This window comes from Anoplolepis gracilipes, chromosome 3 (assembly GCF_047496725.1).
Source record: "Anoplolepis gracilipes chromosome 3, ASM4749672v1, whole genome shotgun sequence".
NCBI classification, from domain to species: Eukaryota; Metazoa; Arthropoda; class Insecta; order Hymenoptera; family Formicidae; genus Anoplolepis; species Anoplolepis gracilipes.
The window spans coordinates 13,904,156-13,928,835 of record NC_132972.1 but is presented as its reverse complement, the minus strand read 5'-3'; the positions used below and the strand labels follow the sequence as shown (position 1 = coordinate 13,928,835).

The 24,680-nt window shown below is 31.6% G+C and overlaps 1 protein-coding gene across 3 annotated transcripts; it reads right to left on the bottom strand.

Annotated features, from left to right (window-relative positions):
* Positions 1-1,637: 1,637 nt before the first annotated feature.
* On the bottom strand, positions 1,638-22,706 carry Cysu (peroxidase homolog). 3 transcript variants are annotated; one of them, XM_072888622.1, is made up of 17 exons: positions 22,252-22,706; positions 16,761-16,949; positions 12,735-12,814; positions 12,409-12,502; positions 12,107-12,298; positions 11,834-12,030; positions 10,153-10,405; positions 8,759-8,904; positions 6,512-6,753; positions 6,125-6,257; positions 5,820-5,947; positions 5,652-5,761; positions 5,164-5,256; positions 4,832-5,001; positions 4,601-4,709; positions 4,106-4,199; positions 1,638-2,061 (listed from the first exon to the last, which is right to left on the bottom strand). In XM_072888622.1, exons 1-17 carry the CDS (start codon positions 22,260-22,262, stop codon positions 1,915-1,917), a joined length of 2,388 nt encoding a protein of 795 aa, XP_072744723.1. In that variant the 5' UTR covers positions 22,263-22,706; the 3' UTR covers positions 1,638-1,914. The 3 variants fall into 3 exon arrangements, with proteins under 3 accessions (XP_072744723.1, XP_072744725.1, XP_072744724.1); XM_072888624.1 differs by lacking the exon at positions 1,638-2,061 and adding an exon at positions 2,565-4,042; XM_072888623.1 differs by lacking the exon at positions 1,638-2,061 and adding an exon at positions 2,565-4,021.
* Positions 22,707-24,680: the final 1,974 nt, after the last annotated feature.

Sequence of the window (24,680 nt, the reverse complement as noted above, 5' to 3'; positions counted from 1 at the left end):
AATGAGATTTTGGATAATAAGTCCGCTTGTTCGAAGTGAAAGTTTTTTTCTCTCGATCATGCCATGAATCCGCAGTTATCATCGATTTATATTCCGATTCATCGGACGAACGTTTCAAACGTTTCTTTCCAATTAGTCTCTCTATATTTTTTATTGCTTCTGATATTTGCACACTTTGACGCTTTTGCCGAATGGTCTCAACAATCGTTGTAATTTTGATAATCTCCATATCAGGCGAGAGATTTATATTTCTATTTTGATGATATGTAGGAGAGAATTTTGGTAACATAATTTGTTTATTTGAAGATTTATCTTGTAGCTGCAACATTTTTTTAGGTATTTCTAAACTTTGCGAAATTTTTTTCCATTTACGTGGATATGCCCACCAAAGCTTGCTCAGTTTCTTTTTTAAATTGTTTGCTGCATTTGTTCTCATGGAGGAATCTTTCGATTTATTATCAAATTTATTAATATTTTTGTTATTATATATTCGTTGCAATATAGGTTTAATTTCTGATGCAGTTTGTGCATATTTCTTTATTATGGTGTCCTGAAAATAATCGAGTTATAATTATTAGTAACAATAAATAAATACTGTTATAGTTACATTATATGTATATTACGAGTAAAGCAAAATATAATGATAAATTCTTAGAATCAAAAATAATAATATGATTATTATTTATGCGTTTTAATTATACATTACATATCTTATATTGCAATATATATTTAAATAATAAATAATAAGATGTAGATAATTATTATTTATTTAAATCATTATTATCAGAATAAAAATCAAATATTAAAAATTTTTATTAAAGTTAAAAAAGTTACATTAAAAGATTATTGTGCAATTATTATACAATGCTATTGATTTCAACAGATCGTTAAGCATGTAATATTTTTATGTATAACATGTAACAAACTTTTTACCAACTCTAATTCTACCTTACATGCAATTTCTACAGGTAATGAAAAAAAATGAAATAGATACAAATTTATAAATGGCACTATTATTAAGTGACTTTATTTCTTAAATGTAATTATGTACAGAATACAAATGATAACTAATGCAAGATACAAATAATAATAATAATGTCATTACAGTGGCGCAGAAAATACACGATTTGATTATAAATTTGTTTAAACACATAGAGCAAGAAATATCAACAATGTGCAAATTTCCGAGTCACTGTGTGTATTTACATTTTACTTATTACAATAACACTTGAAATAATAATTAATCATTGTTTAAAATATTGTACAATTTTTATTAATATATTTTTATTTGTTCGCGGACTTATTATCATTGACAAATAAAAATTAGATTTCATGTCAATTTGATATATTGATAAAGCAAATACGTATGTAAATGCAGTCACAATTCATAAATTTAACATGTATGGAAAGAAAGCTTTTTATATACAGTACATATAAATTAAAAAATTATTATTATTAAATATAAATTATTACTACTATATATAATTATAAAGCAATAATATAGAAAAATAACAATTTATCATTTGATAATTAACTCAAGCGCTCAGTCATTATTATTAAAGTACGATAGATATTTCGCAAAATTTTATTTCAATTATTATACATATAGCTAATATTATATGAATATATAAATATTTTATTTTACCTTATTGTACGGAGATAAAAAAGATTTCTATTAGAAGTATCTCTTATTATCGAGTCCTTCTAATGCATTAAGAAATATATTCCGTAAATACGTGTATTGCTACACGGTATACATCTTGGTATACATATACACATGTGTATAGATGTCGATTAATCGTATTTCTACGTTCGCGCGATGCACTTTAAATAGCATCTTAGAGCGTCATAATGAAATATGAAGGCGGTGAATATTTTACGATCAGTCGTTTATCTCCTTGCGATGCTCTGTAGTTACTTTCTCGTGAAGCCCAGATACGAAGCAATGCCGTTAATATTCTCAAAGAAGATTCGATAAGCTTGCTGCCTATCATACTCCCGTGCCATCGCCGGTTTCATCAGATCTCCCGACGTGTCAAGCAATTGCTCCTCCACCAATCGCTACAGTACAATAGGTAATTGTAGGTAGATTACTAATGTGGTGCATACGTGGCAGTTGGCGGGGAAATGGGGAGTGGAATTAGAGTGATACTATTATGATCACATATTTTTGAAAAGACACACAAACGCGATTATCTGATTCTAAAATTATATCCGCGTACACACGATATACTTTACCTGATCTCGATGTTGAATATTGGGCGAGTGTACAGGGATGTACAAGGCGATATAAAAATAATGAGATAATCGTGAATAATAAAAAATTTAATATCTCAACGCTATGCTATAAAAAAAAAAAAAATAATAATTTTAATAGCATGAAGAAGAGTGAAAAAAATATTTCTAAAAAATCGAGTGCTTTTGCATTTTTCATCGAATTATGTTTCCAACAAAGAATGTTTCTTTCTAATTAACAACGTGAAAACCGCATAAAAAACACGTACGCAAAATATATAAAATAAAATAAAAAGTTTTATTGTTTAAAATATTATATTTAGGAGAATGGCACTTACAAATTTCGCATATAATAAATTATGCAATATATTCCGGATAAGAGGAGTTTTAATTTTAACTTATAAAAATATATTATTCGCAATTGTAATCGAGTACATAGTCAAATGATCGCGTTTTGTATTTAACTAAAAGGACAGAAGTTTGTTTTTTTAGAAAATCTTAATATTAAACAACATATTTTTAATTTATTTTTTAAAGGATACGGAATATGAAGTAGATTATTTTTTTAATATGTTTCGGTCGAAAAAAAAGATCAAGATGTACTTATCTCACAGTAGTATTGAAAGGACTAGATATTAAGCACTGCTAAATATTACAGTGATCCGTGACGTTAAAAGAATAATGTAATAGACGGTTACGTGCAAAAAATAATTTGATTGTAATTTACTATATACAAAATATGTATTGTGTATGCAATTATGTTTCAGTATTATGTTTAATCGAAAGTGAGATACTATCAATAAAAATAAAAAAATTATGGAAAATAGTGAAAAAAAATTTAAATATATTATTTTAAAATCTGTTGACATTAATGAAAATTTCAATAATAAATACTGAACGCAATCTACATGATCAATGTACATGACTTAACGTAATACAAACTATGGCCAAATTTCGTGACAAATATTTAAATATTCGAGTTATCTGCAGTATTATCCCAGTGCAGTACAAGTGAAATGCAATATTTGCAGATACCTCAGCATAGTTAATAATCGCTTTATATATTTAGTATAATATATATGTCATGTAATATAAATATAACACTAAAATAAAATAATATAATGGAAAATTTTAAATAAAGATTATAGGAGAAAATCTGTGCAATGTAACTATAATATTACACAGTCACGAAAGACTTTTGTAAATAAAAAAAAAATTAAAACTTGATGCATAAATAACATTCGGCTTCAAAGAGTTGAAGTAAATTTCTGAATATATGTGTGAAATTTGTGTTGTTTTTTGTGCAGCAGTGTAAATGAAATATAACGCACTTCGATTAGGAGAAACAATATGTACATTTTGCTTCGACAAAGATTACTATGGAATTTAAAATGGTTCTTTTTAATTTGTCCAGGGTCGATGCAATGTGTTATCTTTAACTAATCAATCTGTCAGTATCGTACAATCTAAATCGAAGCTTGCTATCGTAATGACACAATTGCATTGACATTTAGGAGCTATTATCAACAGCGTCATAAATCGTGATTTATGAATCGAAATTACGAACCGTTCGAAACGGCGGATTAAATATGATCGACACTGGCCAACTCTATACTTCTGCATTACCCTACATGATTTAATTGATTCTCTGGACTTAAACGTGATTTCTTATTTAATTATTTACTCTACTTCAACACGTGCATGCCTACGGGGTGGTCTCGGGTTAGAGTGCCTAAGGGTTGGGCTTCTTGGCTCGTGACTCGGTCGATTACATGGTGGTGTTCGCCTAAAGGCACTCTGTTTATTTCTAGAGCGGAACAGACCCTTTTTATTTCCCCAACTGCCCGTAAAGGTCTGCTAGATTACTCACGTATTGTGTGGCGTGACTCGTCGCAGGGAAATCGGCCCATTTCGATAAATCGATGCTGGGTAGAATACCGCTTCGACACGGGACTCGTGGATTTCTGTTGTGACAAAATAGTAAAAGTGTTTATTATGTGTTTTTAATTATTTTTAGAAATCAATTATTATGATCAAGAAAATTATTAGTCTTACTAAACAAAATATATTGATTTTAATTTGTTTATATAATAATAAGATAATAGACAATATAATATAAATGAAAAATAACAATAATAGTAATATAATAAACAATCACACACAGATATACTTTTATGAATTTCAATTTTTCATAGCGAATAAAATGAAGTTACAATATTTGAACGTATAATTGTTTTCACTTTCATATTTATCACAGTTATAAATTAGGATATTTATCATTATTTGCTATTTTTATAATTTTACGATATTTTATGCTTGACAGACTGTTTGCTCATTATACTACATATAAATCATATTTGCTTACATTTCATGATCAGGAAGGACCATCGGATAGATTTGTATCGTATCGATAAGATCGGTATTGTCGCAGATTAATCTGGCGAGCTTTGTCTTTCGAATCTCGTTCAGTTGCTCTAGAAAAGTAAAAGTGAGCGCGATTTTAGCACGGTGCAATATCGTTTCATTATATTCCGATTGATTATCGATCAAGTCCTTGGATCGCGATTCCCACGGATTTGAAAGGGTTCTTTCTCACCGAGAGTGAAGGACGATGGCTGGTTCGGCAACTCGTACCAAAATCTGTCACCACGACGCGAATGAGCAAACTGCGTGGCAATCAGGCAGGCGAAGGTTGGCCCGAGCATACTACCCGGAAGTGGTCTTTCGGATACGCCGCCCGACCATAAATCGACGTCTGCGGGATGTCTGAAAAGGAACGTGACCGAAATAAAGCCGTTATTTCTGAATACGCTATATTTAGAATCGCCGCATGATCGGTCCACTAACTGAATAATGATATGCAAACTTGATCGATCGACCTTCCCGAAGGTTTTTGCCGCTGGCATTTTACAGACGTGTTATACTCACTCGAAGATAGTGCTATATCGTCTGACGGTTTCGTTCGGCATGGAACCGAACAATTCCTCGAAGGTATTCGCTTCGGGGAGACCGCAGTATTTTCTGCAATTATAAATATAATACATATGCTTTTTATTCAAGTGCTAATAAATAATCTCTTAAAATTTATTCTAACGCATTTATTAACTCTAGCTTATTTTATATGTCACACTTTTCTTTTTTTAAATGTAATTTAAAAATTTTATTTAATGTATTTGGATCTATTACTAATTTTTACCGATTATTAAGAAACAATTAATTTTATAGTTCTCTATGGCTACATACTTTGTTAATATTTTATTAGCATTTCAACTTTTATTCTCCTTGTGCTTATATACTTGTGTACTTACTATAAATATAAAGGATTATATTAAAATTATGCGAAAGATATGCAATTATAGTTAGTTGAACAAAGTGGTCGGTATAAGTAAGGATTAATCTGTGATAGTTCTGCTCACCTGAACTCCATATAACTTGGAATACCAAACTCACGACCACGTTGCATGTTAAAAGACACTAGATCCATTCCGAATTTTGCTCCTACTTTTTTGAATAGATGATTCGTCACCTGTAAAAAATAAATCGTATAATATAACATATTTTATTGAAGCTTATCATTGTCTTACTTCTTGCGTTATGGAATCATCCATAGCTTGAGCAACTTGATTCATCAGGCCCATAAAATATTCGTCGAACACACCGGCACGATACAGATCGTAAGGTCGTCTTATCAAGTCTGACAATCTCTTCGAAGCTATAAAAACAAATATTTATAATTAAATTTGAAGGAAAATTTTAAATAATTAGAAAATATTTTATAAATCATTTAATCTTTTTTATTAATTTTATTGATAATATATACGAACAAGAAAAAAATGAATTTTTAATACATTTTGTATGCAATGTAATTTTGTTGCGCAATGTCACTTACCAATAAATTTGTGTGCTTTACTCCATCGTTCTACAGCCGTGGGCAATAGCGAGTGACCAAATCTAAAAGCAGCTGCAGCGAAAGCATCTATTACACCTGGATTTATATTCGGGTCATATCCGTCCCAGTAATTCTGCAAAAAATCAATACTTTAATATCAACGTGGCTATTATTAATTATTCATAGCACTTCTGATGAACGGCAAAAAATAAATACATGTCGTTAAATCTTAATCGGTTATTAGACATTTTTATATAACAATGATAAAAAAAATTTAATTAAATTATAAATATTTATTTAATCTCTAAATGAAATTATTTTCTACACACTATAACTGATTATAATTTATATATTTCTGTTTATTTCAGAATCATCAATCCCACTCACCTCCTTCTCGAGGAGAAGTCCGAATTTCTCCATGACATCTTTGCCGAGTAATATCGGGAGGAACTCGTTATAAGTGACATGTTGAATTTCCGCGATGACGATGCGTCTGGCTTCCTGGAAGAGAATTTCATCGTCCCAGTGCGGATTCACGATGGCCAACGCTTTGGCGAGCCGGTTATGCTCTCGTGCCATTAAAGTGTGCATGCAGGTAAGTACCAACTGCTCGTTCACACGAATCTCACCTGAAAGTAAAGACGGTGATGACTGATACAATTATTACAACATATTAAGCTCGTCTGGAATTTTAAAAAGATGATTAATTCTCATACATGATCCAAGATAACAAACTCGCGATACTTTCACAGAAATAGTTAATTCTTTAGTTCCATTGCATAATGCATTTTGTGCTGTGACCACAATCTATTCTATACGTAAGAAGCATAAAAAATTATAATTTCTAACGGACATGCTCCGATAATATATCAATTTATTAATCTATTAACTATTATATCGAGTAACTTTAATTAGTTCAGATCTAACCGAAAAGATATCTGAATGATAAAGTTTTCAAGCATAATAACTTTGCCATCAACAAAAGCCACATATCGTCGCATTTTTACATTTACAATAGAAGTGGAAATAAGAAATTTCCATCTTTTGCTTATCTTATGCATCTTTTCTGTGCGATGAACGAATTTAGATTGCGCAGAACAAATTAATTTAAATCTTTTTGTTAATAAACTAATAATTTAGTATGCAATAAAAAACCAGTAAAAATATAATTTAATTCATATGAGCAAGCATGAAATTTAAATTATTTAAACAAACAAGAATTTTAATTATTGTTCAAAATTTTACCGTGTTGCGTAAACCTTTGCACGCAGTTAAACAAGTAAAATATCGCAGACTATGGCGATTTTTTTCTAATATTCCTACAACTTTATGGAAGTCGATGTCCTTGCATCGCAACCACTCCCTTTCTCACCCACACCATATGTCTCGACTGATAATCATGCGATATAAATACGATGCCTACCGGTGATAGTTAAAACGAGCATTAAGTCAATTGCATACTGTCCGAAAAAACAAAAATCGAAATAATAACAGCCCATTTTGTGTAGCAATTGATTTTTCCGTAACACGCGATTAATATAAGTACAGGGTATGTAGAGTGAGATGCCGCGCCGAATGCTCACACGACTGCATGCGATTGACTCGTGGAAGATTTATGGCTCAGCTTGCTTCTGTCTATACTCCAGATCCAGGTACCTATGATTTATAAAATTTATGATCGCGTGATAAGTGCATATAATTATCGCCGCGATCAAATTGTTTTGTCTCAAACCTCTAACCGAATTCACTGTACATGTCGCTATTAGGTTTGCCGGATAATCGACAGATTGACGTGGGAAAATCATTTCTAGGCAAATAAGTGAGAGAGAAAGAGAAAGACGTGGGTGCCGGGCAAAATTATTAGCCGATCTGACGTCGATCACGGCCATCTCGAGAAAGCATAGACAGTAAGCGGCGCCGCGCAAGAGGCAGTAACGAGCGTGACTTACTGCTCCATTGTCTTATATCATCAGACGCGCAAATATCGGCAAAAATTAAAATAGTTACATTAGCACGGTTACATTCGCCTCACGCTGACTCATATATCGTTCATTGTAAATTCAAATGAATACAATTGACCTAATAGTCCGCGCCCGCGCATTTGTGTGCTGTATTTTAAAGGTACGTCTACTACTTTGCCAAAGTATTGGTTTGAAGTAATAACGAAGCGATTGATTTGTCACGACCTCCATTTATAACGTACAAAGTACATGCAACAACTATTACATGAAGTAGGAAAAAATACTAGGTAATATTACAGATATTACAGGCTATTATAGACAAGATATCCTGTACAGACTGAATATTTTTTCATAAAAAATTTCGAAAAATAATTTTTAAACTAATTTTTCTTTCAAGATAATTTTAATAATAAAAACATTCCAGTGTGATTAATAATAAGTTCCAAGTTGTACATTTATCTTAAATTAATCAATTCAATTTTCAACATCCGATTTGACAAAATTCTTTTTAATATTCTCATATGTATTAATGCCCAATATTAAATAAATTTATATAAATTTGATATTAAAGTTTCGATTTTTTTAAATCTCATTTTGGTATATATATGGTTGGAAAAATATTTCCTAGATTTAGGATATTTTGACTTTTTGATGTGTAGAAAATATAAGTTACCAGCTTCGAAGCAATACATGGATTTATTTGGCCGAGTGCATCCTTCATCTGGTATATCCAACTTTAGCGGCAATAAATCCTTAAGACCATACTCTGAAAAAACTGGATTCATTCGCAGTAATCCACCATAACCTGTTCGGAGTTTTCTGAAAAATAAAATAAAAAAAAGCACACATGTCGTACAATTATTTCTTTTTTTTTCTTAGGATATTATGAATTAATTTTTAGAATTAATAACATTAAAGCCCATCTTGATACTATTGTTTAATATAATAATTCTATGTTATGGAATTCTTAAGCTTAAAAGATTTCTCACGGAAGTTATTATTACAGTTTAATATTTCTGAAATATTTACGAAATAATTTGAAATATTAGAACAAAAACTTTTTATAAAAATTTAATGGGCGCATATTCTTAAATTTATTTTGCATTTGGATAACAACGCTTATATGTATGTACATATCTGTATAGAAAGAAAGATATATTACTTAATACAACAACAAATATACATAGGAGATCGTGTCTGTGTGTATATGTGTGTGATGTCACGAAAGGAGAGTAGCAAAGATTGAGCAACTATAAGATTTGTAGATCGCATCCCGCGTTACATGCTAGAAAGTGCCAAGAATCGAAGGCACGTGTCTATATTGGAAAAAATAGAACAACGCAATATTGATTTATTGTCGTCGATGACGTAACAGATTTACATGTCAATATCATTTAAAGGTAGAATAAAGTTCATCAAATGTATACCAAAAATTTATAACTGACTTTAGAAAATAATTAGCAATTGATACATTTTCCCTTATTTTTTTATATTATTATAAAATACTATAATATATTCATTAAATCTTTTCTTTTTGCTATAATTATTTAAATACCGCATTCATATACCGGCTATTCCACGTTTATTTTTTCTAATATACATTTATAATTTATGAAAATTAAAAATTAATGAATATTATAATATTATAATTAACAAATTAAAATGTTTATTTGAAGCATCAAATTTTCAGCAAGGCGAAAATCGAATCTTAATTTATCGAGTCTTAAATTAAAAATCTGTTACCATTATATACGTTAAATTACTATATATTGTAGTATAAAGAAATTCACGATTTAAAGATAAATAAACGACTCGTTAAATTTATTATTTATTGAACATTTTTGTTTTAAAAATTAATGTATGGCCACAATTTCTTTATATAGAAATATAGTATAATTATTTCATCGTCACATATACGTGTGTTGCTTAAAAATTCGCATAATTATAATTTTCATATTCATCTCAGATGTAAATTGGATCAACAATGCTAGTTTTTCGTTGCATAAATACTTGGAAATAATTACTTTCTGTTAGTATTCGAATTAAAATCAAATCATTGCGATTTACCTAGCAAAAGCTTCCGTGATGCCATAAACGGTATTACCATCCAGTACACCTGTAAGAAGATTGAAAGGCACTCGAGAACCGAGACGGCAGCCAGGCCGAACGGCAGGAAAAGCGCGAACGAAATCCATGCATTCTACGTTGAATAGTCTGTAGAAATAGTCGTCCTCCGGTATGAGAATTTCATTGCAGTAAGGATTCTTCAGGTGTGGCGGCCGGCCGCAGCATTCTTCCGGGTCGTTTCGGTTCAAGGGATCTGCAAACGCGATGATCGATACATAATGATAGCAGAGAGTGATAGTGCGTTCGCACACTTCATTATTACGCACACTTCATACATATTCCGCGTGAAACGAATAGACGGAGTATCAGTTTTTGCGATTGAATGGAACATTATGAACGTAGAGGAACGTATTTCTCTCTCGGCTCTGTCGTAATCTCAATCCTGTTTTAGACGAAGGAAAAATCAACATTGTTGATTAATTATCTTTCTCTATAGAAAACGCACATATGCGTGGGATCGCCCCAAGGGGTGATATAACACAGAGAGAGAGAGAGAGAGAGAGAGAGAGAGGATTGCATTTCAAGTTATTCTCTTTTCCCAAGAACAATTTAATAATTAACGTAAATTGGCGTTTATTTCTCAGCAACGATTACAAGCAGTTTATCAATTCTGGTTGACACATTCACGGCGATGTGATTTCAAATCGAGTGTTGCTCGTCTTCGACGAACATGATGGTTGGTGATTGGTTTATCCGAGCAATGATTGTTCGCTTTCTCTCATAGTTACCCTCCTTTCGATATATACGGTAAATGTAGAAGGGCCTACGAGAGCGACTTACGATGCGCGCGCGAGAGTATATATCAAATATCTCGATACAGTTGCTCGACGCAATATGAGCAATCTGTCGAGGCTCGCTTTCTAATTTCTATTCTAGTTGCATGATTGAATCGGCAGGCTTCAATCGTTGTGGCATACAGGCTGACGAAAATGTCATTTTAACTTTTCGTTGTTGCTTTCTCTAAGTAAGGTTTGTTAGATATCAGGGTTGAACGAGATTACATACATATATATTGTAACAATATTTTACAATTAGATATTGAAGAATCATTTTCTTATTCAAATTAAGTAGTAAAGAATAGTCCTCATTTAAATACGCAAATTGTAACTCAATTTAATCATTTTATCGATAGTTTTATAGAATATTCTTTCGCTGAGAAAAACTTTTGTCGTATTAGTAACTAAATATTTTTATGATTTATCATTTATCTATTTGTTCAGAGAAGAATTATATAGATAAATTGTTAATAGTACACTATTAATAATCTATTTATATAATTCTTTTCTGTAATTAATTAGTGTAGTATTTAATTAATTTATATATATATGTATATATATATATATATATATATATATATATTTATTTATTTATGCAATAATTTAAAAAGCTTGATTTTTAAATTAATTTTTATCATACTTTACAAATTGTGTACCGGAAAATTACGAATTTTATTTAATTATATAAATGAAGCTCCGTATCTCATTTATAATCAGATCAATTTTGAGGAAATACTTACTTCTAACAAAATTGTAATAATCGCAGTGTACAGGCATTGAAATCAGCAAATATTAGCAAAAGAACCTTGCAAATATTATATCATAAATAATAAATAAAAAAATACCTAGAGGCGTGCCGGTTAAAGTATAATCGTGATCCATGAACTGTCCCCACGCGATAACCATAACCGTACCGGCATGGTCGTGATAACCCTCGTCAGGATGCATGGTACGCGACACGACTCGGGACAATGGTAAATTACGTCCTGTTACGGATATCCTTGGCGCTGACAGACCATCCGCGAATCGCGGACTCATCAATCTATAAAAATAAGAAATAAAAGAGGCGTTATGTTTTACTTTATTATACTGAGAAAAAACGAAAAGTTCATAATTACCTCGCGAAAGGCGACAGGGTAGCCCCCCATGTGGGATTCTGCAAATTCGTGCAAAGACCATCGTATCGCCGATATTTGCCCGGCCTACATTCCACATTGCTGAGAAAGGCAGGACAAACTTCGTGGATCAGAGTCTTCGAGGTGTCAATCAGTGGTAGACTTTTGTCTATTTCCTCGTAGGTCAGCCCGTATCTGGATGTCAACGAAATTAGAAAGTAGCATCAAAAAGGAGAGAGAAAGAAAAAAAATTCTGTTGTAATTATTTACATAACATTACATAAAATTATAAGAATAGCACTTACGTTTGCGCGAGATTCGTGCTAATGTCGAGAAGTAGCTCGCCGATCGTCGCCAGATCCTCTGGTCGCCACATCTCTGACTTTGGTCTCGCGACGTCTACGAACGACGATTACGTATAAGTGACATGATGAGATAAGAAAATAAATAATGACATAAGAGATCGGCATACATATAGCGATCGAGCGTAATGAATTTATACATACATGTATCCGACCGATCATGCAAACGACACTCGCGTACATCGTATTGATTATTATCGACGATGTATAAATTATATATGTATAGACAGCGCGTAATTAATTTTTTAAATGAAACTTAATACACTCACTAATGCGCTTCCTTGCCTCGATGTAAGCATGATTTACGGCGTCGTACGTGATACAGGTTTGAGCTCCTCCCGTGGTGGGGCTGCGAAAGAACAAGGATGAAAGTTGACGCACGCTCGGTCTTTTTCAGTGTGGGTATTATTTGCAGCCCCTTCGCTCTTTTCACCTTCCTCTGCATCGAGTTAATTACCTAACGTTTGTAGCCTACTTTCGTGAGAAGCCAACACTCTCGAAAGCCTTGCGCGAAATTCGCTCGAGACGGACGAACGTCTTATGACTGCAGATATATTTCGTATCAAGGTAACTCGAAACTATCCTAAACGTTATGAATTGACTTTTAAATCCTGTTTCCACCGCGAAATGTACTGGTATTGACATGCCATTCGTGGCACGTTGTCGACGAAGGTTGAGTGAAGCGATTTTGCGCGTTTCTCTACATCATACGCAGCTTCCGCCTTTGATTCTTCCGTCTCTATGCTTATTGCAGTCGCATTTTAATATTACTCTCTCTCTCTCTCTCTCTCTCTCTTTCTCTAATTTTGATTTAAAATTCTGCATATATTTTATTATGAATGCAAATTAATTTTTATAGATATTAGAAAATTTTAGATATTAAAAAAATGTTCGCAATTAAACGATTGCAAAATAAGTGATTAGGGTGTATGTAAAAATATATTATTTTTATCTTCTATCTCCACACGCGACATTGTATACCGATATGGCGTGTTGAAATATTGACACATACTAGTTAAACTTCATAAACATTCACCGAACACAATATTTAGCATAACGAGATCTCAACTTGTTTAATTATATATTTAAGAAACTGACGTTTATTCTAATAATCGACAGAAATGGTATAAAAATCTGATGGAAATGACGCGGATTACCAATTCTAAAGTATTTAAGATGCAAAAGCGTGAAGATGAAATGAGAGAGAAAGAGAGAGAAAGAAGCAGTTCCTGCATCTAATTGCGGTCGAGTGCTTCGACCGTTATGCTGCAACCAACGATAATAATAACGAAAGCATTCTGTAATGATGCTGTGCATCGACGCACTTACCATAACTGGTCCGAGCAACCGCTATTGCCCATTCTCACTGCCTGGTGATAAATGCGAGTTACGCCAAGCCGGGGAGAGGTACCTTTTTCTTTCTCTCGAGGCACATAAATTATATTTTACAGCTCACGGCATTCGTACTTTAATATGCCGTGTTTAATAATCACGTTGTCGCGAGCAACGCGAGATATCCACGGCGATCGAAAATAATCCGCCTTTCTTGCCGCTACGCGATCGTTTCGTGGATCACGTTCTCAAGTTCATTTCGAGATTGACGGTTACGAAGCATCATTTCGCGCGTTTAATCTGTTTCTCCTTTTTGCACTCTTTAGTGCAATCCTTTCGAAACATTATCAAGACTCGTTTTTACAGCCGACAGCACGCGCAATTTCCATCTCTAGATCGGTGGTATCGTTTCGCGTTGCAATTGCGTCTCTCTCGTTATATCGTGTCCCCGGGCACCTGTTTGACATTCCGGGTGCCTCCAGCCAAGTTGGTGCGTGACATCGCTAATCAGACGGCGTTACAATGTCGTACTTAAACGGCTACCTAAACGGTCGGCACGGATCACGCGACTTGCGTATGTGAATGCCTGACTATTTACTTCTGATTTTATTGAGTAACTATTTGGCTAGCTATTAATTTATCCGTGGTTTATATAACTGCAATATATTACGTGAATTTTTCTTTTCTGCATCTGTCTATTGAACTATGTCTGTGAATATAATTTTTTTTTTTTTTTTAGGAAATATATATATATATATGAAAATTAAGAATTAATTATAAAAAAAATATATAGCATATATTTAAAAATTAATTCTAAATTTCATCTAAAATTATTGTCAGGTAATAAAAAAAGGTTTAGTTTTTATCAAATCTTTTAAAGGATAAATTAAAATTACTTTCTCTTTCTACAGGAGAATATCTTGTGTATATTTTTAAAGATTTCGACAAATTGAGTTCAACAAATTAATTATATTTAGTATTTTCATAATAATAGTATTTCGAAATTAATATATTCAAATAAAAACATAAGTTTAAAATAAATTGAATTCATTCAAGCTGCTCAAATACGTGTGGAATTAAGAACAATGATAATCTACATTAACATGTAATTCTAATTGATTCTCTGCTTGCTAGTGAGGTCATTATCGCGCTAGTTCGGTTATCACAATCTTTGGCAATTCAGTTTAAAGCGATTTTATCGTAATGTGACCCTCTTGTATTTCATTAATGGCGCGCTTTGAGAGAGCTCAATTAACAGTGGTAAGATTCCCATGCGTACGAGCTTGATCGTAAAAGATTAGATAATCGCCGCCGTTCGTAGTCTCGCGAATCCGCGTATATAAACCAACGCATGTAGATATGTCGAATCTCTATACAGTTATTGCGAAAGACACCAATTACATTCGTCGACCAGCGATGCATGTTTTTATTGTAACAAGGATAAGAAATGGCATGCGAATTAATGACCGATTCGATTTTAATGCTCACCAAAAAAGTTATCTTTTTCTTAATTTTCACTTTTCAGTAAATAAACCGCAACCATAACCTTCGTAATCAGTATCTCAGTCGAATTCAGTTCTTATGAAGATTTCACGAGAGCACACGCAAACGATAAATACGACCGTCTTGTTGGTTACTGGGCGCGAAAAGCGGTAGATAATCACAGGTTTCATGTTGCTTCGCACGAGGCGCCTGGACACGAAGATTATAACTGTGATACGATACGGATAAGTACAATTTTCTACATGCAATGAATGGGACAGAGCGGATTTTACCGCGACACGTAACTGTCACTTTTGTTACATGATACGTTTACGACTCAATACCATAAACGCGATTCTGTCTGGCAATGGCCGCTTTTAAAAGTTCGATAAGGAAAGTGTATTTTACGATAGTCGTAACCTGAATCGAATGTTTTCTCCTACTTTAATGTTCAATCTAATCTACTTTAACCAATCACACACAAAGATCGCCCTATTTTTAAGTTATTTAATTTATTGCTTTGCCAAAAGTACTGCCTCCTTTTTTAAATGAGGTAACTATTTATTCATTGTCTATTTGAAGTACAAAGTAAAAGTTCAGTGCAATACAATTCTTATACAAATAAAACCTGAAATTCTTTATAAACATGAAAAATGTAAGTTGAAAACAGGAGGAAACTTCAACTCGAATGTGCATGTGCATGTGATCGTATTTGTCTAGTTATATATATCTTATATTAGACACGCGGAACAATCTTTATTTCGAATACATCTGCGTAGCATTGTATATATGCGAATGTGTAGGAAACCAGTAAGAATGCATTGAAAACCACCACAGTCCTACGGGAACAGGATGATGGTGAAAGTCCTGGCTGTGCGGTTAAAGTTCTCGCTTTCTCTAATCCTTTAAATTCTAAAGTTTAGAATATCGAATGAGGACTATTATATAAGCATAAATTTCAATGCAATTGGCAAACACGATTTATAATATAACAATAATTATGATAATGTTCTAGTTCTTACAATGTATTCTAGGATAAATATTCAACTGATAAAATGTAATTTATTTGTTTCTATGATATTTTCGTAATCGCAGGGCAGTATAATAAAAAGTAATATTACACTTAAATGATAATCAATTAATATTATAATCACCACATATATAATTTTGACAGTACATAATAATTAAGTACATATTGATTGAACGACAGATAAATAGCTGTCTTAAACCTATACTTTTTGAATAGAATCGCAGAATCGTAGAATAAAAGCCTACTAGTCCAGCCATTAATAATGTAAAAATACTTATATTTATTTATATTAGTGAGACGCGACAATTCACAGGTAGCACGATTTTACTTTACGAAAGTTCACTGTAGTTATTTCGGAGAAACACATTGTCTACCTTCGCATTGGCTTTCGCTAAATTAAGATCGCTATCGTCGCGTGGAATACATATTTGATCGTAATGGGAATACTTACAACGATCCGCGAAGTAAATTATAGGTGTAGTCGTAAACGCTGGTTCTACCGCGAGTGTCCAGGATCAAGGCGCAATCCTCTCCGTTTGCATAAGAGTCAAAAGGTTGATATTGCAGTCCATTGCAATATGCCGTTACCAACAACAGCAGCGATCCGATTATCGCGGATCGCGTCCGCGTTATCGCGAATCTGCAACATTCCCCGCACAAACAATTATCTCTCTCACGTCAAAGAGTATCGTGCAAAAGGCGATTCGCCTCGATCTTGTCTTAAATCACGACAATCATTTAAACAGAGATTGTTTCATGTCTTTTTTAATCTGACATCTGCTTGAAAGTTGACAGTACTATTATATTGAAATGCTTTTTAATTGACGTATAATTTTTGATTTCTCTTCTATTTCGCACATAATGTATAAAAAGATTATAAAAATTGACATAATAATAGGCGAAACTAAAATTGACCGACAAAGTTATATTTAATACAAAATATTAATTGAACCAATTAATAAATATAAATCTTGACAATTTCCGCAATATTTTCTTCAAAGTTAATGTACGATACATATAATATAATATGTGATAAATGTGCAATTCCATACCTTTTTTTTATTTTAATAGCAATTACTAGAGAAAGAAGATAACACAGGGAAAACTATGAAAATTGCACTCTTTAGAAAAATTAAAAATATGGATAAAAATGATTAAAAAAATATTTTTTATTATCTTCTTTATTAACATAATTATACATATTGTTCGGTTTTATAATCATGATAGTTTGAATATCGATAACTAATACTAATGTAAGTAACCATACAATCCCAATATTCATTGAAATAATAATTTGATACCAGATTAATCTAATATATCCATTTAGATTCTTATCAATTGACTGGCTAATTTTATAAGCCCAATAAAATTGTAATCTCAATAAAGAAAATATAATTGTGAAATGTCCGATATAATCAGATTATTTTTGACTCAGAGCAACTATATAAAATATTATATATTATAAAAATATTCTTTTACTTTATTTCATTGCATGAAATCAAGCGTACAGTTCCCGTGTATAAATATATATTTTTAGAAATTTATTGTTGGAAAGAGAGTAAGAATATTTAATCTTTTACATATTAGTATTTGCATGAAAATTAAATGATAGCGTTTAATTACACGAGAAAAAAAGAATAATAAATAAAATAATAAAAGAATTAATCAACTTTTTTGTTACGATTATTATTTATTGGTAATGATATATTGGAAAAGTTTAACAATTTGAAAAACAGTAAATTATTCATCACAATGATAAAAAGAATTTCTTTTCTCGGTGTAGAATCGGTCTGTACACGAAGTCACATAAAATGTTTTAGTAGTTTATGACGACGAACTCTCCTTGGACATTCTCTGGCATAATAGCTTGATGATATCTCTTGCACGGTACGTGCATTCTTATTTAAGTACGTGCATTTGGTACATTCTGAGCAGCAGAGAAACTGGGATACAAAAGTCGAAATTCTTCCATAATTGCTATTTTTTTGACACGAGAAAGCATTGTAGACGCCTTTCCAAAAAGTTACTCCCATATTTTGTAATACATTTATATTATAACGTGCAATTAATACAATCGCGTGATAATGAACACGTTTCGTGAATGTAATATTTACAAATGTGCTACTAATCATTATCGTGATATTGTCGACGCTACATTATTCTTAACTTTTGACTTTTACAAAAAAAAATTTTTTTGCTGATTTTATTGTTTAATAAATTTTTTTACTGATTTTATTGTTTAATAAATTTTCTGCATTATATATTCAAATTAGATTTTGAATATTAATTGACATTGAATATCTATGCTATATATCTATTTGCATACTAGTCTAGACATAATATTCTGTGAGAATCATATCGGAATTTCCTAACAAATATGTAAGGAGATATAACGGAATATGATATAACTATGGTATGATGGACTAATATGGGTTTCCACCACCTTGAACTTTTTAACAAAGTACTTTATAAGAGATTTATATCTGTCGTACATCCGTGCTCCATTCACCGCGACTTATCGTGAAATTACATTAATGTGCGGTTTACATTGAACACGTTAGAAATGATTGACATGTATTCGCGTTTACTTTGTAACTTTCTGGTGATGAAAGTACCTTTCGTTCCACAAAATGAGTAGATAAAAGTCGATCGGCATTTAAAACGATCTAGATTCTTTTACTTCTTCTGATCATCTCGAATGTGACTCACGTGAGCAACGCAACCTGATAAACCGGTCCTCATGTATTCGGTAATCTTAATCGTAACAACTAATTTCGGTTTTAATGGGAATTAATTGCGGTTTTAAAGGCAATATCTTTAATATACAACTTATCGACATAATTCTTTCTTTAATATATCTTATACATTTAAAGAATCACTTTGTATGCTTGCTACAGTAATTATTATTATATGGTTATTGCTTATATGATTAGAAGTACACGTTTTTGTCTCTACAATATATTTGCCTATTTGCTACATCAGTAATACTTTAAAATAAATATATATCAATATAACCTAATTTTTATCTTAATGGATATAGATTTAATATTTTATTTAAAGGCTTAATTAAGCGTAAAATATCCTCTTTTGAATTTTGTCTTTCTAAAAAAAATAGAAAAAATTTCATAGGCATATGTTTTATATACTCTCTTGCTATATTCTGATTTTACGAAAGAAAATATATATTTCTTTTTTTTTATATATATTATTCAATATAAATTAATCTATTTTACGTTGTAAGTAAATCTTATGAAATCAAAAAGTTGGAGAAATTACTTTTTTGTTATCATTGAATGGATCATGGTTCATTGATTAAATATCTATTTATTGTTGATTGACTTTTTAGAAAACCTCAATTTTACCTGGATGAATTACATCAATTTGGTATTCCGTGTACGTAATCGCGTGAAATCGGAGAACGTGCGAAACAATAGTCAGGAAGCGCACGAAAAGTGAAAATTCACCAAAAAGTCGAAGTACCGTAAAGTGTCACGAGAAAGTTTTTTCCTATTGTGCAATATTTTTTCGTTTCTGATAGGTTATAATACAATATATTAATAATACAAAAGTGCATAAACATTTTTCTTTATATTCTTAACAATATATCCTAATTAATTGCATATTACAATGATTAATGATTTTTATTCTGTACGCAGGGAGGAACGATAATTAAATTTAATGGCTTGCATATGTATGTGTGTTTTATGATGTAGAAATAAAAAAATTAGTCATTAGATTGCCAAAATAGAATATACTTTCAAATTATTCAATATTATAAATCAGTATTATTTTTATCTGCTTTATATATGGCAACACATTATGAATTAAATAGGTTCATTATTATAGAATAGAATATAAGAACATAGAGTACATAGAGATAGATAGAGATAATAAAATTGTGATTATTTTAGTATATATTTATATATGTTTATAGTATTTTTCATTTAAATAGAACTTATCTAAAACCAATTGATATTGTTATAAAAATGCTTTATTAAAATTTTTCATAAATGATGCAATAATGAATATAAAATTTTGAATGAAAATAAACGATATTATATTGATTATGCAAATAATACAATGGGTTACATTATACAATTGGCTTGACAATTGAAATAATTGTCGAAAGGTAATGAGAGCTTTCGCGATACGCTTCGCTAATCGACTGCCATCAGTGCGTCGACTCTACATCATGCTGCAGCATCTCGATTAGATACGATAATTGCCATTAAATAGCCGGACAATGATCGACCGTCCCGAATGTCTGCGAATTGCCGCGCACACACCGGTATTTTATTTGACAATTAAAAACTAAATGATTTACTAGCTTGGTGAAAGGATTCGAAAGTGGGTAAAAGTATATGCGAGAAGAACGATTTTGAATTACGAAACGTTCATCTGATCTTCATGGTGAGGTTCAAAATTTTATTTGATCTCGTGCGTGTGATCACGTGCATGATGATACGTTTGCCTAGAATAGGGAAGTCGCATGGTAGACGACCGAGATATCACATCTGTTAAGTTGACCGAAATAAAGCGCGGATTGCTTTCTCGATCCGCGTTACGAGGATTCTCCTTTCACTAGTCGCAGCATTCGATCCTAGTGCGCGTCAATCTGCGCGATGATGATAGACGTGAAAAGAGTCGCACATGCATCTCCTGTCAGACATCGCCCTATTTTGCACTCCGGCCCAGTTCTCGTGATTATTTTTTTTTCTGTTTCAGGTTTTTCTCAAGAAACTTGTTTTTCTCACATTCCAGAAGAGGCTCAAAAGAATAGAAAATCTAATAGAAAATTATGACAGAGATTTAACGTCGCGAACGCGTTTTTATTAATTTTTAAAAACGATGTGTAAGAAATATTTATTTATCAATATATGACAATATATATAATTGGTTCATTCTTTTAATTGTGTAATACATGTTGAAACAAATTTTTATTAGAATTAAAAAGATTAAAATTTAATTTTATTAAACGTTATATAATCGTATTGTTGGTTTCATATGATACAGAAAATAAACTAGTTATGCTTAATTTCGATAGTATAATTTTCGACATTGAAACTGTCACGACATAGCCTTGGCCCATTTATCTTAAGAGATAAAAAAGCAGAACATATGTGTGGATATGTATTTTTATGGAATTAAGACATGTTTCATAATTTTTATATAACAGTAAGTTAATTATATATGCACGCTATATGTTTTATATATATTATATATAATACAAAATATAATAACATATAATCATTTTTATATATATTATTAAAATATATGATTGACTTTGCACGCGATAAAAACTTTATTATTCGCAAAATCGCATTTTCTCCTCTATTTTAGCTCAAGCAATATGAGATCCAATATCTACCTGACACAAATCAACTTTTACTAGTGAAGTATGATAAATGGATATAGATAAATCTGGCTAGATTTCAGTTAATTTTAACGCTAATAATACTGGGATACTATATAGATTGAGATAGGAACGCACAATATCGGTTTGAAATAATATCTATATAAGCTAATAATATATAGTGAATAGCAATGAAGAAATTAATACCTCAAACAATTCTTATATAATGTTACATATTGTGTATCATTATATAAGAATTAGAACTGTGCAAATATGCATCATAATTGTATCTTTGTAAAAGAATATGTTAGAAAAAACTATTGAAAAGTTGATTTATATCGCATCAAAAATTCAAATTAAAATTACTACTTTTTTAGTCATGCAAAATATAATTAACATAATTGTTACAGAGTTGATGGATTACCGTGTGCAACTTTTTTTCTTATTATAAATTATAAAGTCGAGAAAAAAAAATGTAAATAAGAGTTCTCTCAGACGATGCTCTATTTTGGCAACAGTCCCACGATACTTTATAACACACAATACGCATAGAATTTTTTAATTTGCGATTCCGTTACATTATACTTACCCGATGTGCATTCTACCACCACGCGCTCCACGTTGCTGAAGTTTCACGACGATTTGCGACGACAAAATTATCGTTTGAGTTGAAATTGTCAATTTACACGATCCTTGAGATACACTTTTTCAACACACGCGATAAACACGAATAATCGGAAATTGTATAATATTTACGAGCGGTATTTTTGTCAGCTAATGCACGTCTTTATACGCGTTCGAGAGATTGCTAAAAAAAAAAAAAAAAATAATCACCGCGTGTGACGATTCCTCGATCTTGTTCGTACAATGATTAGCTACTTCTACTTGCCGGATAGTCTAGCTTGCAGCGATCGGTCACCACTAGTCCTGTTCCCGGGTGGTTGTTTTAAAGCAACTAACACTGATCGACTACCTCAATCTACCGTCATACTCGTGATCGTATCCTGCCTTCGTGCCGCACAGTTCCTTATCGAAACGCAGAATGTGCACCGTCTTGGTGGTGGAAAGCTCCCCAAAAGCGTGGTGCTGACTTATGGAAAGGATTTAAGAAGGAGGCAGCCAGGAGAGGGAGAGTTGAAAGGACACAAGAGAGAAAGAGAGAGAAGTGGAGGAAAGTTATCTTATCTTTTACATTATATGCTCGCCAGGTGAACGAGAACCACGAAGAGTTAGCAGACGCAAAGAAGGAGGAGACGAAAGAGGAGGCGTAGCTCCCGCGTCCATGTCTTACTTTCCTTTCTCTAAACGAGCCGTACGCTGTTGCCCTCGATTCGAGACATCGATTGTCCCGCCGGTCTCCGAAATACGCGCCGAAAATTCGCCGCTCGACAAATCTGACAATGAATGCTTTTTTTCTTCCTCACCTTTCGCTTATACTTTCAAAGAGAACGACGCCGTGGCCAGATCATTCCAGCACGCGATATCGCTCGGAGATCTCTTCGCAGAGACTCGACATTCGCAGGGTACGAAAAACAAGTATTGTAAATTCGTTCAATATCTAAGAAAAAAAACAATATCATTATTCCGTTATGATAAAACAAAAAAAAATTCCTTAGAGGCTTAAATTGATTATAATTCGTCTATTAATTATATACAAATCAACTTGCACAACTTTTCGAGTAAAATAATTCAAGCACTGCAACTCGCATGGATGCGCGTTGCAACATTCTTTATGCTACATTTCCTTTACAAAATTGTAAACAAGACGCTGTGTACTACAAAATTTTAAAAGGTTCAATCAGATTTTACATTTATTACGCAAGTTATTCATAACATTTAGACCTATTATATAAGTTATGAAAGTCGTACTAGATATAATCTGTTAGATACTATAATTGATTGCATAATTGATTTGTGTACACATACTTGATTGGTATTGGCAGAACACGAACGTGGAATCGATAATTCACAAGATTTTGTTCACACGACATCACGTGGTAATTAGTTCGTTGCGGTTGTTTATTTTTTTTTATAAATTTCTGATTGCGATGGTCGATAATGTTCGGTTGTCAACCAGCAGACCGTGGTAACGCAACAGTGAAAAAGTAAATTACACATTTTGTCTGGCTTGAAATCAATCTTATTCTGTGATGGTTAATTGTGGAAGTTAAAATACCATAAGAGACTGTGACAGTAACTCTGACGACAAGAATTTATACTATTTGCAATTATTTATTGCATGTTTTGTATTTTATTATTAATAAACATCGACAATAGAGAAAATAATTAAATTAATTGCTATTGTAAAATGCACTTCAAAATGTTAATTACAAAAATAATTAAAATATATTTTTGGTTATTAAATTTTTATATAAAATTTTTATATAAAATATTAAATTTTGCTTAATAGTTACATTATTATATATAGTCGCTATTTTTTGCTCATTGTTTTTTGTCAGATATTTAAATTAGGTCTAATTAAATAAAAATATTTTTACTTATATTGAACTCTAATTAATTAAATAAATAATTTAATAATTTAATATAGCAAACGAGAATTATAAATTTTTTAATTAAAAAAAGTAATTTTTTAAATTTAATGATTAAATTAGTAATATAAATAATTAACACATAAATATGTGATTTACAAAAGTTATTCCATTACTTTTTATGTTATATTTTTTTCTTTATAAAAGTTTAAATTCTTTATAAAATATAAAATATAAAATATAATTGTTTATCTATTTTTTTAATTCACCTTTCACTTTTCTTTTCCACCCAAAAATTTTGACATTATATATAGAGCACATTCCGGGACGATAGTTAACGACTTACGAAAGAGAGATGTTTAGAACGTATTGCCCGAGGCGACATATCTAGCTTCATTCTATAATAAAGAGACGTCATGCACACGTATAGATGGCTATAGATATATCGTTTATCACAAAAAAACATCAATTTGATACACGAGTAATTCATGATACTGCATATATAGATTATAAAATTTATTTCTCAGCA

Bases quoted from the DNA above. Each gene is read 5' to 3' on its own strand.
- Cysu (XM_072888622.1), bottom strand. The intron at 5,762-5,819 runs GTAAGACAATGA...TATTTTTTACAG, and splicing joins ATGATTCCATAACGCAAGAA to GTGACGAATCATCTATTCAA. The intron at 4,710-4,831 runs GTGAGAAAGAAC...TTACTTTTCTAG, and splicing joins GCCATCGTCCTTCACTCTCG to AGCAACTGAACGAGATTCGA.